Below are 18,140 nucleotides of genomic sequence, written 5' to 3' on the forward strand. Positions count from 1 at the left end.
CACTTTATCCAAAAGTAGAATAGAAGAAAAAAATGTTTTACTGTATTCCATTTCGTGTTTTAGTTGTGCATTTTGTTTAAAGTGAATTTATAATTTGTTTCTTTTCTTTCTCTTAGTGTAAAACCAAAAGCCGAACCTCACATTTCCGTGGCTCCAGGAGTGACTGGGGATCCAGGCACAGGTGGTGAGCAGCCCAGTGCAGCTGCATCTCTCCCATCTTCGCATCATCCCGCAGCTGCTGTACCCAGCCCTCCATCTCAGCCTGTGCCTGGACCCCTTCCCAGCAGCATTCATGTCCCCCCTGCTGCTGTCCCTGCCTTATCTGCACCTCCACCTCTCCTGAGCAGTGCACCTGCAGGAGCGTCGGTCCCTGAGGCAAAAGTGAAGGAAGAAGCAGAACCAATGGACATAACTAGACCAGTTTCAGGTAGGTAACAGCTTTAATTATGGCCTGCTAGTTTTTATTCTCTAGATCCAGTCTTGGCTACTTAAATCTTCTATGAATAATTTGACCGTTTTCTGCCTTCTGTTTGGGCTCCTATACAGTCCTGCTATAACTTCCAGCTGAATGTTCTCATTTATAAATCCAGGGTATGCACAATATAAATCTTAACTATATAATTCACATTAGTGTTAGGCTTTTATTGTTTTAATATGTTTTTCCACTTACACCTATCTGGCTCCTCATAAAATCCTTATTGTCAGTTGGAATTATGCTTGCTGTTTTTGTAGCCAGGTTAGAAAATGTCGATGTGCTATTATTGCATTTATCCAACCTATTTTTATTCAACCAGCAGTTCCTCCACTAACCCCGGGATCCATCTCCTCCCCTCTAATTCTTCTTGCCAATAACATCTCTGTGTCTGCTGGGGAATTGCCACCAGGAGCCTCTCCTCGCAAGAAACCTCGCAAACAGCAGCATGTTATATCGACCGAAGAGGGAGACATGATGGAGACCAACAGCACAGATGAGGAGAGATGTCACACAGTAAAGCCTTTAACATCAAGACCAGAGAAGCGCAAGTCTCCTCCTAAAGAGTACATAGGTATTGTAGTTTTGTGCGTAAATGTGTTTGGATGCAGCTTTTTGAATAGCTTGTGACTGTAACATCTTTTTAATTGCAGACGAGGAAGGTGTACGTTACGTTCCTGTTAAGCCTAGACCTCCTATTACACTGTTGCGCCATTATCGAAACCCTTGGAAAGCCGCTTACCATCATTTCCAGCGTTACAGCGATGTACGAGTCAAAGGTCAGTAATCTGTAAAGACAAAGATATAATAGAGTATGCAGTATATATTATGTGTTGCTTGGTCTTCATGAAGCAACAGGTGCTTTTGACATTGATCTGGCCTTTTATTCCAAAGCAGTTTGGCCAATTTTTAGAGTGAACCTAAAAGTCTCATACCTGCCCAATTCAGCAAAGACAGCACATAGCAGATATTTGGAGGTCCCCTCTCGGTGCTTAAAATGCTTAGCTGTCTTGAAATATTACATAGTCGGCAAAATATTGCAGAGCTGGTTCTCCCTCACTACCTCATTAGTTTCTCATTTTAGTTGACATCAGCACTGTGGTTATTTTAGGCGTATCAGAGCTGCTTCTGCATTTCAAATTACTTTTTGTAAAATACAGACTAAATTGTAGCTTCATTTGTGATGCTTTCTTATAGAGGAAAAGAAGCTGACGTTACAAGAGATTGCCAACCAGAAGGGGATTGCTTGCCGTGTGCAGGGATGGAAAACGCATCTCTGTGCCGCACAGTTGCTACAGCTGGTGGGCCTTTTGGTTTTTATGTACTCTTCTTTCCTCTTCTTTTTAATACTTTCATCTTAACCATTATCTTCCTCCCAGATTAAACTGGAACAAGATGTGTTTGATCGACTAACTGTTCTACAGGAGGGGCTTATCCCCAAAAAGAAGACTGCCACGGATGATGATTTGCACAGGATCAATGAACTAATTCAGGTATAATATGCCTATTCTTCTTGTTCACACCATGAAACGGTTGGATATGTGGAGTGAATAGCACTTCAGGTCAAAGCACTGCAGCACAGCAAAACATGCTGCTGTGCAGGGACCTAAATGGAGTCTACATTTCAAATAAAGTTTAAAAAAAAAAGGAAATTAATTATGCAGTGAACATCAGGAGACCATTTTTCATTCCCTGTCCATATGTATAGAACACCCCAAATCCTTCAGACTGGCAATCCTTAAAGCTGGCCATACACTTTACAACCATTGCAAGACTTACGCCTTGCGATGGATGTAAGCTAATTAAAAGCTTGTACGATCTGCCCATCTTGGACAGGCAGATCGTACTTGCGATCATCGCAAGCCCGCCCCCCTGAGGGGAGGACTTCCGATGACTGCAATGCTGAGCGGGCAATGTGCGGGCTGAGCGGCATTTCTTACGAGCAGGCCACAAACCCGCCGAAAATCTTACGATTTTTGGCTGGTTTTCAAACCTGTTCGTAAGACAAATTTCCGTACAGTAGAAACGGTCGCAGGCCTTTCATACACCTGCCAATTATCGTACGATCGCGGGATTTCCCGCGATATCGTACAATAATCGGCAGGTGTATGGCCACCTTAACACAATGTTCCCAAACACCCCAAATACCTGTCCAGTCTTAACACCCTGCTGGTGTGAAGGACATGGCTCAATGATTTACAGACTACAAAAATCCAGGCAAGCCCTCTTTCTCCTGCATAACAATATACCAGCCAAAGTATACCAAAGATATCTTTAAGTTTACTTACTGAATACAGCTAAAGCTTGCGTTTCCACCTTGTTGAACACTTCCTAATACCTAGGTACTTCATATCTCATCATGCTTAAAATATTCTCAATTAAAGCTTCTAACCTTTTATCTTCCTCTGGATTACTGAAGACCTCAAAACTTTGGTATATGATCCAAACCACCAAAGACAAGTTGTCTTCCTGTTGGGAATCCATGTTTTATGCAGCTACCTTCAGGCAATTGCACACGGTCAGACAGAATTGTGGGACACCCCATATAAGCCCCCACTTCCCAACAATCCTCATGCTAGTGTCCTTAGGTGAAGAACAGTCTCTTTCTACAAAACAGGTTTCTGGCCTATTTCAACTTCTACATCCTATCCAAAGAGGACTCTTCAAACCTAGCTGCAACATGCATTTGGGCAGTATTGCAGCTTCCAGATCGGTGTCCCTTGGCAGTGTCTCGGGGACCGTACCCAGACTCCTCCATGTGGAAGACGTGGGGCCGGCCTGTAATGTCGCTTCCGGCACTGGACCCTTTGTTCAGCGCTCACCTGTGCAACGAGGTGCAGTCAGCCTCAGGAAACTATAGGTCTCCCGATCCTGCAGCTTCTGTACTCCTCGGGAATATTTGTTCTGGTTCCCCAGGAGGAACAGTTCAAGAGGTATTACTCCAACCTGTTAATGGTACCCACACCCAATGGGACTTTTCCCCTATACTGGCCCTGAAGGTTCTCAACACCTTCCTGCAGGTCCAAACATTCCACATGGAACTGGCCTATTTCGTCATTGCATCACTGCAGCTAGGGGAGTACCTGGCATGGATAGACCTCAAGCATGTGTCTCTAGATGTCCCCATTTTCCCTCCCCATAATTTCCTATGCTTTGCGTTAGAGGAGCAGCATTTCCAGCTTGGCTTTTCCCTTTTGGCCCCTCGGGACATCATGAAGATACTGGCCCCAGTTTTTGCACTGCTTTTTTGAAGGAGTGCTCAGTCTCCGTTAATGTCTATCGGACGATCCAGACGCCTCGATCCAGACACCAAAAAGGGTAGATCCTCAATCTGCAAAAATCTGCATTGATCTGACCCATCACTTGACATACCTAGTGTTGGATACGGTCCAGGCCTGGGGTATTCCTTTCCCAGGAAAAGGTTCTGACCCTTTACTCCAAGAGGCAATTGTCGGTCCAGTTTTGTGTGAGAGTACTGGGCTTAATAGTGGCCTCCTTTTTGATGTGATGGTTTCTGCCCAGTTTTTTACTTCCCCATCAGCTCAACACCCTGGCTGTGTGGGACAGGTTTCCCCAGTTTCTGGATCGCACCATGTGCCTGCCCACTGGGACCAGGATCTCTATGACCTGATGGCTGATCAACCGTACACTGGAGGCTGGGAAGTCTTTTCTCCTGCTGATCTGGATGGTGCATACAATGTCTGGCTGGGGAGGAGTTCTTGGGATAGAAACTGTCCAAGGTACTTGGTTATCAAGGGAATCCAGTTCCCCATCAACATCCTGGAGGTGAGAACGATTTGTCTGTCCCTCCTTAAGTGGACAAGCCAACTTACTTCAAGGATGCCTGATGTGGATTCAGTTGGACAACACCACAGCAGTGGCTTACATAAACCATTAAGGCGGTTCCAGAAGCCATGTGGCCCAAAAGGAAGCAAACTTAATTCTGTCCTGGGCTGAAAGGCACATTCTGGCCTTGTCTGCAGTCCACATCCCCAGAATAAACAATTGGCATGCAGACTTTCTCAGTCATCAGCGCCTGGATGTGGGGGTGTAGTTTTGGGAGATCTGTCACCAATAGGGAACTCTAGATATGGATCTCTTGGCATCCTGCTTCGATAACAATGTGGACAGGTGGCACAGAGGGATCCTGATTATACAACTTTTCTCCAGTATGGATTCCTCTTCAACTGCTACGCTAGATCGAGATGGAGGGTGTTCCGTTGATCTTGGTGGTGCTAAACTGGCCCAGAAGAAGCAGGTACTTCAACTCACTCAGACTCCTAGTAGACTCTCCACTAGGGATGCACAGCTGCTAGTATCGGTGCCGATGCGGAGTATTTGGGTGAGTACTCGTACTCGCCCAAATGCTCCGACGCATAGCCCTATACTTCCGGTATCAGGAAGCCAGCTCCATGCTCCCTTGTCACTTGTGATGAGGAAGCATGGAGCCGGCTTCTTGGCCAATCAGGAAGCCGGGCAGCATGTAATGACTCGCTGCCCGGCTTCCTGATGGTTGGGAAGCTGGCTAATCTGGAAGCCGGGCGCCGTGTAATGACGCGACACCCGGCTTCCTGATTGGCCATGAATCCGGCTCCATGCTCCCTCATCATGAGGTGACAAGGGAGCATGAAGCCGGCTTCCCAGGCCAATCAGGAAGTCAGGTGCCGCGTCATTCCCTTGGTGGACCTTACTTGTAAGATGGCCTTCATCATGGCTCTTATGTCTGCAAGACGGGCAGCTTTATTCTGTACATCTGTACAGAGCCCTTCCTTATTTTTCACAGAAAGGAGGTGGTCTTGAGGCCTCTTTCTTCCCAAGGAGGTTTCCACACTTCCCCCCTAATGAGGGCATTGTCCTGCTCAGAGGCATCCCAAAGAGGTTTTATTGCACTGCTTAGATGCAATGCCTGAGGGTTCCTGCTAGTGGTATGCAGCTTCTTGTTCCACCACATCTTTGTAACACTGCCACCTGGTTTTTGGTTCATACATTTGTAAAGTTCTACCAAGTGGGTGTTAAGGCCCTTATTGGTTCTTGTGGGCCTGTTGGCATTGTTTGCTTTGTTGCCCACCCCTCAGTTGTATTGCTTGGGGACATCCCAGGGTCTTTAAAGGAGCCAGTGTCTTATACTGTATGGATGACAAAATAGAATTTTTAACTTACCCGTTAAATCCTTTTCCTGAAGCGCACCCTCCCCCCTGTCCTTGTGTTTTATCTCATTACTTGCTGTAAAACTGAGGATTGCTGGGAGTGGGAGAGGTGTTGTGGGCCACCCCACAATTTTGTCTGACGTTAGCTGCATCTGACCCAGTGTCCATGATTAATGGGGCCTGTATCCTATACTGTACTCCAAGGATTAGGGTCCCTAGGAAACGGATTTTACAGGGAAGTCAAAAATCCTATTTTATCTTGTATTTACCAAAGAAATGTTTTTTGTTTTTTTTTCTCACAGGGTAACATGCAGCGTTGTAAGCTTGTCATGGATCAGATCACAGAGTCCCGGGACTGCATGCTTAAAGTTCTAGATCACAAGGATCGTGTCCTAAAATTGCTGAACAAAAGCGGAGCAACACGCAGGCTCTCCAAAGTGAAACACAAAGACAAGATTTGACCAGTGGGACTGTTGATCGATTTCCTAATAAGTGGCTGTTCGCTCGGTGTTGTCCCAGTGACCGCGGGCCATTCACATGTGTGTGTATATAGTATTTTTTTTTTTATTATTTTGGTTCCCTTTTTTTTTTTTTGACGGATGGGAATGAACCTAGTTACGCTTCAATCCCAGCCTGACAGCTCTGCCAGTTTCTACTTGGGACTTTTGAACTTTCTCTGTAATGAGGAAGACTATTTTTTTTTTCTTCATTTATTACCTGGTGCTGCGTATGCGAACAGATTAGTGTGCGTGATACATGCTTGTGTATAGTGCTGTTTATCCCATGTACACTATAAAAGTAACTCCTACTTGTGCTTTTGTGTTTTGAAGCAGTTTCTTCTTAAAGCACCAAACGAACCAATGCAGAATATATTGTACTGTTATTGTAGTGCCCTAATTATATGTGTCAAAGTTTTCATATGTACATAATGTTGCTTGATTTAATCTTTAATGCCTACCTTTTTACTTTCAACTGCCTTCTTGTTTTACTTTCCTTTAGCATTATATAAATCATTGTTAAACAAGGATATCTTTATTTTTTCCATGCCAAGTACCCACTTTTTATAGTATAACTACTTCTGCTGAACAAACCAATATTGACGTTTGTATCCTTGAAACAAATAACTGGCTGTTGCCAAGAGGAGAGCCTTAGACACAAAATATCCTGGTGGAAGAAGTTTCATTTTGCTGGCCCTCCTGCTGTATCACTATATGATGTAATGCAGACTATGATATAACAGGAGCTATGACTTCCTGTAACTCTAAAGATAGAGGAGGGTAGAGAACACAGCAATTCTAATTTAGTTAATTCTAACTTCCCCACCACTTACTGTGTAAATAAGGGTTATCTTTCTGTGACGATTCTTCTGATTTCCTTCTGGGATCTCTTTATTTACACGTGTGCAGCAGCAAGGCCAAATATTCCCAGTTGGGAGAAAATACACAGAGCAAAGCAGTCATTATTGCCAGGACCTGTACGCTTAAGCAATTGCTGAGCTATCCTTGTAAAATACTAGTTGTTTTATTATGATCCAAAAGCTGCAGTATCTTCCGACTCACTGACCCAGAAGAATACATATTAAGAGTTCTGGCTTTTGGGATCCAGATTCGTGACTATCCCAACATCCATACTTTTCCAGATTTGTAGCTTTTTTTTTTTTTTTGTCTACATATTTATTCCAAATGTGCATTCTTGTTTTCAGATGTGTGAATTTCCCAGTTTTTATGCTTTTTCCAGGGTTGTGATTTGAAGTATCATGCAAAAAGACAAGTTGAGCTCCCCCGTCTCACAAATCAATACCACACCCTTATCTGACCATGCAGCCTGGCTGGCCAGAAAAGATGGGCCTGATCCTGGCCTGCGGAAATGGTCATACATATCAGAGGCAATCATCTCTGTTGTGTGATGAACCATTATTATGGTGAATGTGTAAATAATACACAGCTCAGTATCCTGCTTGGTTAAGCCGGCCATATACTAATACATGGATTCTTTTTTTCAAATCTAAATCTAACGGGGAAAAAAAAATTGAAAACAAGTTTGAGAGATATATATATCAAAAGTTTTAGGCAGATGTTAAAAAAATGCAGTAAATTAAGAGTGCTTTCAAAAGATATATTTATTTTGATCAATTTACAAAAGAAGAAAAATCTTAATCAAATCAATATTTGGTGTAGCTACCCTTTGTGCAAGTGTAAGAATGGATGTTGGTTTGATGCCAAAGTCAGGGATTTTGTAGGATTAGAGTCAGGTGTAAGATTAACCAATTCTAGCAAGCAGGTGCTAATGATCATCAATTTCATATGTAGGTTGAAAGTCATTACCTGAAGCAGAAATGGCTGTGTAGGAGGCTTAAAACTGGGTGAGGAATAGCCAAACTCTGCTACTAAGGTGAGGTTGTAGATGACAGTTTCAAGCTACAGGCCATACACCGTGGCAAGTCTGAGCACAGCAGCAATACACAAGGTAGTTCCACTGCATCAGCAAGGTCTTTCCCAGGCAACAATTCCAAAGCCGGCTGGAGATTTAAGATGTGCTATTCAAGCTTTTTTGAAGAAGTACAAAGAACTGGGTAACGTTGAGAACCACAGACGCAGTGGTCGGCCAAGGAAAGTTAATGCAGCAGATGAAAGACACCATGTTTACTTCGCTTTGACATTGGAAGATGTCCCGCAGTGTCATCAGCACCGAACTGGCAGAAACCAGTGGGATCTAGGTGCACCCATCTACTGCCTGGAGAAGTATAGCCAGAAATGTTCTTCATGGAAGAATTGCGGACAAAAAGCTATACTTCTGACATGGAGCTCTAGCCAATACTAAAAAGTAGCAAATGCAAGAACATGTAGAAAAAAAAAAACAGGACAAACCTATGACACTCACAAAATGGTCACCAATGGTAAATACCAGGCAGGAACAGACCGCCCAAAATAGACAGCATGGCATATGGAAGTCACAAGGAATGTGCTAGGGCAACATAATGGCAAAGTGAAAGCTAACAAAGTAGCTAGAAAAATAGCACTAGACCATCCAACCTGCGAGTACAGCAAATGGACAAATGTGAGATGTGAATAACAACCTAGAAAACAATAACGCTGACTGCACAAAGTAGGGAATATGCACATATGTATGGAACATGGATTAACACTTCACAGCCAGAAAGAAAAAACTGAGGACCCAGATACATAATAGAAAATGAGGAGGGATGGTGACACTAGGTGGTCACCCAGTGGAGGAAAAACTCACACCACCACCACCAACATGAGCAATGACATGGAAAGTTTCCAGTCTAAAAAGTGCCAACAGTAAGGTCTAGACATTAAAGTAGGTGCAGAGAAGTAGACGCTATAAAGTACAAACACTAAGGTACATTCAATGTCTCCGGCATGAGCCAAAGGAGGCAATCGATCATACCTAGCACATGCATTGCAAAATATCGCAGTAAACAAATGCATGTCAGAGAAAACTGTAGATCAGGATTAGAACACAAGTGAACAAAAAGTCAGTGACTGGAAACATTAAAAGTAGTTAAATAGTCATTAAAAGCAGTTGGGACTGTCCGTTAAGTCCCCAGGAAGCCAAGGTTTATAGTTCATGAATCCATAGGCTTTCCCTTTGTAAAAGCAGACAATAGCCCCAGATAAGGTGGAGGTATGGTCAATCACTATAATGTCGATATAGACAAGCAATTGCATGGTGGTGCATGATCTATGGTTGTTAAACCAATCCCTAAAGGGTGTAATAGTCTTGCCTATATAGTACTGACTGAAGGGGCAGTGAAGCGAATATACTACAAAAATGTCTCTGTTTAACATACACTCATTTGCCCGACTGCAGGTGTAGAAAGAATTGTCTGGTGAGCATATGGCGACGTGGTATAGTCAGGACAATAGTAAACGCCAGGTTTACCAGGTAGATATTTTAGTCATAGGCGGTAGCTCTGTATGCATCAGGAGCTCTTTCAAGCTTTGTTCCCTTCCATAGCTCATGATGGGGGGGAGGTGTCTTGGCTACGAAGAGGTTTTGATCGCTAGAAATGATCAGCCAACAGGAACAGTCCAATTCCTTCACTGTATGGCTCACTCCTGAGTAGCAAGTAGGAAATTAAGTTTATGAACCTTTTGTGTCAAGTCATCACCACTTCCAGACCAAAGGAGCAAAAGATCATCAATGTAGCAACAATAAAATAGCCTATATGGTGCCAATTTGGCTAATAGGATATAGTGCCCATAATATTGATGCATGTATATATTTTGCAAAAGGGGCAGCATTCGATCCCATGCAGTCCTGAAGCACTGTAAGTACATTTTATTACTGAATAATTCAAAATTGAGGATGAAGCGCAGAAGGTTAAGACAAAAGGAAATAGGTGGAATTCTATGTTACAATTGCAAAAAGGCTTCATGTACTACCTGGATCGCTCCATGCTGTGGGATGACGGTATAAGGGCCAAGCACGGCGGACATTACAAATCATAGGGCCCCATACAGCCTACATGGCTAGCCCCCCCAAGCTGCCAATGGCATGCTCTGGACTCAGGACTTAGTAACGCACTGGATTCAGGACTTAGTAACCCACTGGACTGAGGACTCTGGACTTAGTAACCCACTGGACTCTGGACATAGTAACCCACTGGACTCTGAACATAGTAACCCACTGGACTTAGTAACGTACTGGACTCAGGACTTGGTAACGCAGTGGACTCAGAGCTTAGTAATGCAGTGGACTCAGAGCTTAGTGACGCACTGGACTCAGAGCTTAGTGACGCACTGGACTCAGAGCTTAGTGACGCACTGGACTCAGAGCTTAGTGACGCACTGGACTCAGAGCTTAGTGACGCACTGGACTCAGAGCGTAGTGACGTACTGGACTCAGAGCTTAGTGACGCACTGGAATCAGAGCTTAGTGACGCACTGGACTCAGAGCTTAGTGACGCATTGACTCAGAGCTTAGTAACGCACTGGACTCAGCGCTTAGTAACGCACTCGACTCAGGGCTTAGTAACGCACTGGACTCAGAGCTTAGTAATGCACTGGACTCAGAGCTTAGTGACGCACTGGACTCAGAGCTTAGTGACGCACTGGACTCAGGGCTTAGTGACGCACTGGACTCAGGGCTTAGTGACGCACTGGACTCAGGGCTTAGTGACGCACTGGACTCAGGACTTAGTAACGCACTGGTATATAGAGAGCAGGGGCCAGGAGCATAATTTACAGCATGGTGTATAGAGAGCAGGGGGTCAGGAGTATAATGTACAGCATAGTGTATACATGCCCACTGACAGTTGTTGGGGAACTTGACCAGTGATTTCTCAATGCGCTATGCTGTGCTATAGAACCCCTCCGGGTTTTGTGTTATGCTATCGGGCATGTGCACTAACGACAACTCAAAATCTGCTGGCAAGTTACCGAAAGTGACATAATTGGCAATTTCGCCTAATTGGTTCTTTCGGAACACCGCCTTCGTATGTGTTTTGGAAGTTATATAGCCTCCATCTTGGAGATGGGCAAAGTTTTCTAAACGTCAGCTGAGTGAGGTAGGAATCAAAGCCGTGACACACTGCACGCGAAGCGGGGGCGCGCTGCCTTTGCGAGCAGTGTGTCATGTAATTTTCTGCTCGGCAGCTCAGCTTGCGAGAGCTCGCGGAGCTGAGCGTGCCAAGATGAACAATTTCAACTTCAGCCAATCGGCTCGCGCGTATAAACCAGCGCGTTGCGACGCGACAGCTGGCAGGTTGTTACGGACGAGCCGATTGGCTGAAGGTGCTGTCAATCATCTGACTGCACTCAGCTCACACACTGCACGCAAAGCTCCGTGCCGGATAGCTTTGCTTCGCTCTGCACGGCTTCGCGTGCAGTGTGTCACGGCCTTCAGCAGCAGCGTCATGTAATTTTCTCCTCGGCACGTCAGCTTGCGAGAGCTCGCGTAGCTGAGCGTGCCGAGATGAAAAATGTCATCTTCAGCCAATCGGCTCGCACGTATAAACCCGCGCGTCAGCATGCGACGTCTAGCTGTTTGTTATGCACGAGCCGATTGGCTGAAGGTGCAGTCAATCATCTAACTGCACTCAGCACACACTGCACGCAAAGCTCCGTGCCGGACAGCTTTGCTTCGCTCTGCACGGCTCTGCGTGCAGTGTGTCACGGGCTGACTTGCTCGTGCCAGGAGTGTAAACGTTTCTGACAAAGTACTCAGTGACATGCCGCTAAAAGCAGCACCTCAATCCCAGTATGTAAGGGCGGATGTAATATATATATCATCATGGATGTGGGCATGCATCCTCTCTCTTTAGTTCGTAAGGGCGGAAGTTAAATATGCTCCATCTTGGACATGGGCAAGGTTTTCCAGAAGTAGGGAACACAAGGGGGTGTGACAGAGTCCCCAGTGACGTGCCGCGTAAGGCAGGCCCCCGGTGACGTGTTGACTGGAAGCGGAAGTCAGGCTTTTGCGTAAGCCGCTCAGAGTGAGGTTGGCATACATGTAATGCTGCAGCGTTCCCTGTGTAGGTCACAAATGCCTGTTTTTGTGCACTAGTTTTGTAAGTGCGATTTTACCTTGCTGTGGTTTAATAAATTCACTACGGTTTTACGCTATTTTGTGTATTCTATATACTCTGAGCACACTGGATCAATATAGAGCGAAGCTGGATGTAAGCAAGACCGAAGGCTCGCTGACCCTGGATGGGGATTTAAGCATATTAGACCTGACTGATGTATACCATTTACAAGGTGAGAGCCAGGCCAAAAGGGGGTGGGGTGTCCCTGGGTGACCCACTACATATAATGCTCTTATGCACCGGTGCGGAGGAGAGGGAGTGTTTATTATTCTATGTGTGCTCATGGTGTAAGTGACATGCTGTCTCCTATATTCTTATCGGCCAGTGTGACACTGTGATGTTTTATTATTGGGGGGGCGCAATAGATACATGTAATTGTGTGTACCCCATTACCACCAAGCTGCTGCTTCATCTTTCCCTCGAACCCCCTTTCCTGCTGGATATCGCCCTCGGCACTGACAGTTAACATCCATTGCCATCCTCTCTGCCATTCAGTATCCCACAATGCATTGCATTCTGTGACTGGCGCTGGAGATTCTGTCATTCAACTGCTCCTCCATTCATAGAACACAATGCATTGTGGGATAATGGAATAGGACGCACTGTGTTGTGGAATAACAGTAATATGAGTTCTATGAATGGCGGAGGGTCAGCAGTGCAATTTTGCATACAAGCGGTGGTGGCTGTTAAATTTAAGGGCCCATTCACACCACCTCAGAGCGTTAATCGTGCATGCACTATTTTTTCCAGACACATGGCAATGCATGGTATCTGTGGCACTGTGCGTTTTTGCACAACCGATCGCACTGCAAGTGGGCGGTATGTTTGGGGTGCCATTCAATTGACCTGCACTGTGTTTGCAAAGGAGGTGTGTTTAGTGGACTGTGTGTTTAATCGCACAGAGATAATGTGAAAGGGCCCTTACTGCGCCGGAAGGCAGCGCTGATGGGAAGATTTTATGAAGCAGCAGCCTGCAGGTATTGGAGTACACCATTACAAGAATGCAGTCCCCACCCCAAGTAAAAAAAACTAAACTTCAGCTTGAGCTCCCTCTGAGTATGTGGGATCATCAGAGGGGCGGGGGGTTAAAGCTGGCTGGGTGCACTTTTATTACACTGGTGATGTGGAAGAATTTTTTGTAGATGGACTTTACTGGACATTTGCAGTTTACACTTCTCGATTGATTGTGGACATTGATTTATGTAAGCATGGTTTATTGTTGTGTTCTATCTGGTTGTTTTGTTTATAGAGCTTATATCGGTGATCGGTACTTTAGAGCAGCCTTTCTCAACCGGGGTTCTGCGGCATCCATCCTGGGGTGCAGTCTAGGTTCTTCACAGGTGGCTTAAAAAATAAATTGTAATTGTAAAAAATGTAACAAAGACTGTCAGAGGGTCACAGGGGATGCAATTGGACAGCGGCACAGCTTGCTTGGCTGCCCCTCCCCTGCACTTCAACACCGGGCGTGCACCAACTAAGCATGCTGTGCTGGCCTTCAGCGCCTTGGCAACCAATGATGTCATCAGTTGCTAGAATGCAAGTGGCTTGCTTGCCCTGCCCCTGTACTTTAGCACCTGGAGTGCCAGCCCTGAATCCCATCTACAGCAATGGAGCATGATGTGCAAGCCAGCCGCTTGTGTCCTAGCAACCAATGACATCACTGGTTGCTAGGACATTGGTGGCCTGCTCACACAATTTGCTCAGTTATGGTGCACCCACCATAACACCTAATCATGCTGTACTCATAGAAGAACATATGTCTGAGGTGGGATTCACAGCTGGTGCTCCAGGTGTCCAGTATAGGGGGAAGGCCAACCAAGCGAGCTGTGCATTCTAACAAGTGGCTGGCCTGCTTGGTTGGGGGGAATTGTGATGTAAAAGAGGGGTACTCAGGTCTCAAGGGGAAGACTCTGATGTGAAGGGGAGGGGGGGGGAGTCTGATGTGACGGGAAGGAAAACTCGAGGTCAAAGGACACTGGGGTGCCTCCAGATTTTGCATACTTTGAAAGGGTGCCATGGTTGAGAAACACTGTTTTAGAGTGCTGCACACTCCTTTTAGGTAATGTTCAAAAAGGTATTTAGATTGCAATTTGTTAGAACATGAATGTGGAGTGTGGGGGCATCCTCTGAAAACTGATTTACAGCCTTTTCTGCTACTTTAAAAAAGGTTTTTCATCAATCTGATGTCTTCAACATGTTTCACCATTTAAAACCAAACTGCAGGAAAAATATGATCTGTGCACCGCAATGTGTGATCTGTGGAGGACCCCTGCAAAGTATAAAAACCTTACCTTGCAAAGTATACAAACCTTACCTTGCTCCTGCAAATAACACTTGTCTTCCAGACACTGTGGAGATGGCCCTTGCAGCTCTGAAGTGACCTGAAAAGGGGCACCATGAACAGCGGGGGTAAATGTCACCAACATGCCAAAGGGATTTGAAATCCAAAGTGTTTGTTTAATAAAACGTCATCAGGACATGTTCTCAGTTCTTATGACATGAGGGTTCATTAAACAAACACTTTGGATTTCAAATCTCTTTGGTGTGCTGGTGACATTTACCTATTACCCCCGCTGTTCATGGTGCCCCTTTTCAGGTCACTTCAGAGCTTCAAGGGCACACTAGTGATGTAGCAGCCGGTGAGTGGAACCACAGTGGGGAGCAGGAGGACACAATCATGTGACACACCCGGAAGTGATGGGTACTGAGGACCTTGGCCGTACCTGTAACACTGGAAGAGAGTCAACATTCCATTTAATCAAGGTGATAATGGAAAGTATAACACATTACATACACGTGTTCTTAGATTACATGTATTCTAATGTTCTCATGACAGCGTCTCAGACCCTTTAAATCAGGGACAGACAACCTCAGCACTCCAGCTGTGCTAAATCATGAAATCCCATCATGCCTCTGGGAGTCATGCTTGTGGATGTCAGTCTTGTAGTGCTTAATGGGACTTTTTAGTTCCACAATGGTTGGAGTGCCAGGGTTGCCTATTCTTGCTTTACAGTGTATGACAAGTCAAAACAAATCTTCAATCATTTGCCTTGCCTAGTTTAGGATAGAATGGTGGTGGTGGGTTATTGCAGTTTGTCCTGAATTAGGAGGTTCACCCCTTTTTCCCCAGTCATCTTCCAGGACAGCCATCGAGATATAGGCTCCGCCTGCCATGGTGACCATTGTGACCAAGAGAGAAAGTGATGGGACATCTGGAATTTTAGCGGAGGTCTTCCAGTGAGGACACTTGTTCCAGGGACAACAAAGAGGGGATTTCCTAACACTGGGGGATTTCCTCTAACTTTTGCTGTCTCTCTGGGACAGGAAGTGAAGTGAAATTTCTCCAGTGGTACACAGGCAGCACATAATAACCTGGCAGGGGTTTTAACCTTTTCCTACTCTATCCAAAACTTTAAAAAACCGGGTCTGTCTATAAATAACACCTTTAACTACCTGCGGTCCGGCCGTTGTAATTAAACGGCCAGACAGCGGCTTCTTCTTGTTTACATACAAGCGTTGGGGCGTCAGTAGAGACGCCCGATCGCTTGTAATATGCGCTCAGGTGTGCGGCCCCCTCCGCCGCTGCTGGCGATCCCGGGCTCCGCTGTTCCCGATGTGAGCCCGGGACCAGCACAGCAGCTCTGCGGCCGGAGATCAAACGGAGCTCAGTACACGAGCTCCGTTTGATCTCCTCTTCTGAATGCAGGCAGTGATGTGTATTACATCACTTCCTGCATTCAGTGTCACCCCCCGGTACAGAAACCGGAGAGAAGCTGGTGAAGCAGGTCTCTGCTTCATCAGCTTCTCTGGGGGTCCCTAGGTGACATTAGGGGTCTTAAGACCCCTGATGTCTCCATAAGGAGGACCTGTCACTGCAAACTGGCTATCACATAGGGAGCTTGCTCGCTCCCTATGTGATAGCAATAAAGTTCAGTGAAAAAAAAAAAGGTTTAAAAAAAATTAAAAACCACATATCAAAGCAATAAAAACAAAATAAATGTAAGTCCCCCGCCCCCACACGTAAACATGCGTCAAGCCCGCCTACGTGCGAAAACGCAGATTACATCCATTGCTCCGCACATGTTACATATCGCCGCGACCGTCAGAGTGAGAGCAATAATTCTAGGGCCATCAATCACTGATAACACAAAACTAATGAGCGGTAAAAGCTTTTTAAAGCGTCGGCTATGGTCAATTTTGAGTATGGTCGTTTTTTGCGATTTAACGGGTGCGCGCAATTTTCAAGCTTGACATGTTTGGTGTCTATTTACTCGACGTGACCCCGGCTTTTATATTTTACCAAAAAATTGGGTAATAATAAATGTTTTATAACATAACGTAGAGAGAACAGGTTTTTTTTTCAAAAATTTCGGTACTTTTTTTTACTATACAATAAAAAAAAAACTAGTGGTGATTAAATACAACCAAAATAAAGCTCTATCTGTCACCAAAAAATGGTATAAAATTCATTTCCGTACAGCGTTGCATGACGGAATAAATGTCAAAGTACCGCAGCGCTGAACACTGAAAAATGGCCTGGTCAGGAAGGGGGTATAAACGCCCCGGTCAGCAAGTGGTTAAAGGTTTAAACATACAGAGGGGAATTTATCAAAATCTGGAGCAGCTGTGCATGGCAACCAATCAGCTTCTCTCTTCAGTTTTGTACTGTATAGTTAAGATTTGAAACTAAAGGAGAGAAGCTGATTGGTTGCTGTGCACAGCTGCTCCAGTTTTGATAAATTCCCCATAATGTATCTCCCTAAGGGCAGATAAAAGTTGTCTGCTATTACCTTTGTCAGACAAAAAAAAGAAACCTCCTCTATGCGCCTCTCTTAAACGGAATCAGTTTATGACTTCAGTACTAAGCCCTACCAATCCTCACCCACTGAGAGTGCCCTAACTGGCCATCAAGGCACTCTTATTGGACAGGGTGATGCCCTACATTTTGGGTTTGGGTCCAATTAACAGCACTAAACTGGTTTCAGAGGTGTGTGGGATGCACCGATACCAGTATTTTGGTACGGAGTACCGATGATTTTTTTTCCCCGGTACTTGCCGTTACCGAGTAACGGAAGTCCCATTCAGGAAGCCAGGTGGTGTGTAATGACTCGCCACCAGGCTTCCTGATTAGCCAGGCAGCGTGTAAAGACTCGCCACCCGGCTTTCCGATTAACTAGAAAGTCTGTCCCCTCTTACCTCAGCATGTCCAGCCTGTCACCCCTGGGCCTCTCCAGCCAGAACGCGGCCTTCCTCAGGTACCCAGCTGGAGCCTTCTTGCCAGCCAATCATGGAAGCCGTGCTTATATATAGATGCACCGATATATCGGCCACCGAAACATATGGGTGGAAAAATGGCACTCTTGGCTAAATGGCGAAAGTGCCATTTTCCTACCAATACAGTGGTGCATCCATTCTTTCTCTCCTCCCCGCTGAGTGCTGCTCTGTGTCCCAGCGGGGAGCAGAGAAAGTGTCAGAGGTGGCCTAGCGCTGCGGGAGGAGAGCGCTGTGAGCTGCCGGCGTCTCTCCCACACCGCTCAGCCTCCTGTCACAGTCCGGCAGAGCGGTGTGTGGGCGGAGACAGGCCGCACTGTCACAGGAGGCTGAGCTCTCCTCACGCACTGCCCCGCTTAGCCCCCTGTGACACCGTGTCAGGATGGAGAGCAGGTACAAGCAGTCAGTGATCGCTGAGTGTTTGTAAATATTGTTTGTAAATATTTGAGGACAGAGTATGGTTACTATATCCTCAATTATGAATGAATGGGAGTGATCTACATCAGCTCCTGTTCATTCATGATTGTGGTTATAGTAAACATACTCTGTCCTCATGTTATGAATGAACAGGAACACTCAGTATAGAGGATTCCTGTTCATTGATAACAGGGGACACAGAAAAAGAGACTGAGGGCTTTGTGTTCTCAATCTCTTTTTCTACTTTAAAAGGGAAATATCAGGGGTCTGTCTAGACCCC

General features: G+C 45.5%; 2 protein-coding genes across 8 annotated transcripts in view; both read left to right on the forward strand.

Annotated features, from left to right (window-relative positions):
• Positions 1 to 6,530, forward strand: part of SAP130 (Sin3A associated protein 130) — a 28,269-nt gene extending 21,739 nt beyond the window's left edge. For 5 of the 7 annotated variants that reach the window (XM_018563502.1, XM_018563504.1, XM_018563505.1 and 2 more), the window contains 6 exons: positions 117 to 427; positions 795 to 1,046; positions 1,126 to 1,251; positions 1,670 to 1,773; positions 1,852 to 1,965; positions 5,922 to 6,530. In XM_018563502.1, the coding sequence (XP_018419004.1) occupies positions 117 to 427; positions 795 to 1,046; positions 1,126 to 1,251; positions 1,670 to 1,773; positions 1,852 to 1,965; positions 5,922 to 6,080 (1,066 nt within the window). In that variant the 3' untranslated portion in view covers positions 6,081 to 6,530. The remainder of the gene's footprint in view (positions 1 to 116; positions 428 to 794; positions 1,047 to 1,125; positions 1,252 to 1,669; positions 1,774 to 1,851; positions 1,966 to 5,921) is intronic. The other 2 variants (XM_018563503.1, XM_018563509.1) reach the window with 1 other exon arrangement.
• A 5,518-nt stretch (positions 6,531 to 12,048) lies between these two features.
• The window catches only part of AMMECR1L (AMMECR1 like), a 28,889-nt gene continuing 22,797 nt past the window's right edge, over positions 12,049 to 18,140 (forward strand). Inside the window, exon 1 of the mRNA XM_018563482.1 lies at positions 12,049 to 12,344. The gene's annotated coding sequence lies outside the window, so the exon portion shown is untranslated. The remainder of the gene's footprint in view (positions 12,345 to 18,140) is intronic.

Source organism: Nanorana parkeri, unplaced genomic scaffold (assembly GCF_000935625.1).
Source record: "Nanorana parkeri isolate BGI_ZX_2015 unplaced genomic scaffold, ASM93562v1 scaffold667, whole genome shotgun sequence".
NCBI classification, from domain to species: Eukaryota; Metazoa; Chordata; class Amphibia; order Anura; family Dicroglossidae; genus Nanorana; species Nanorana parkeri.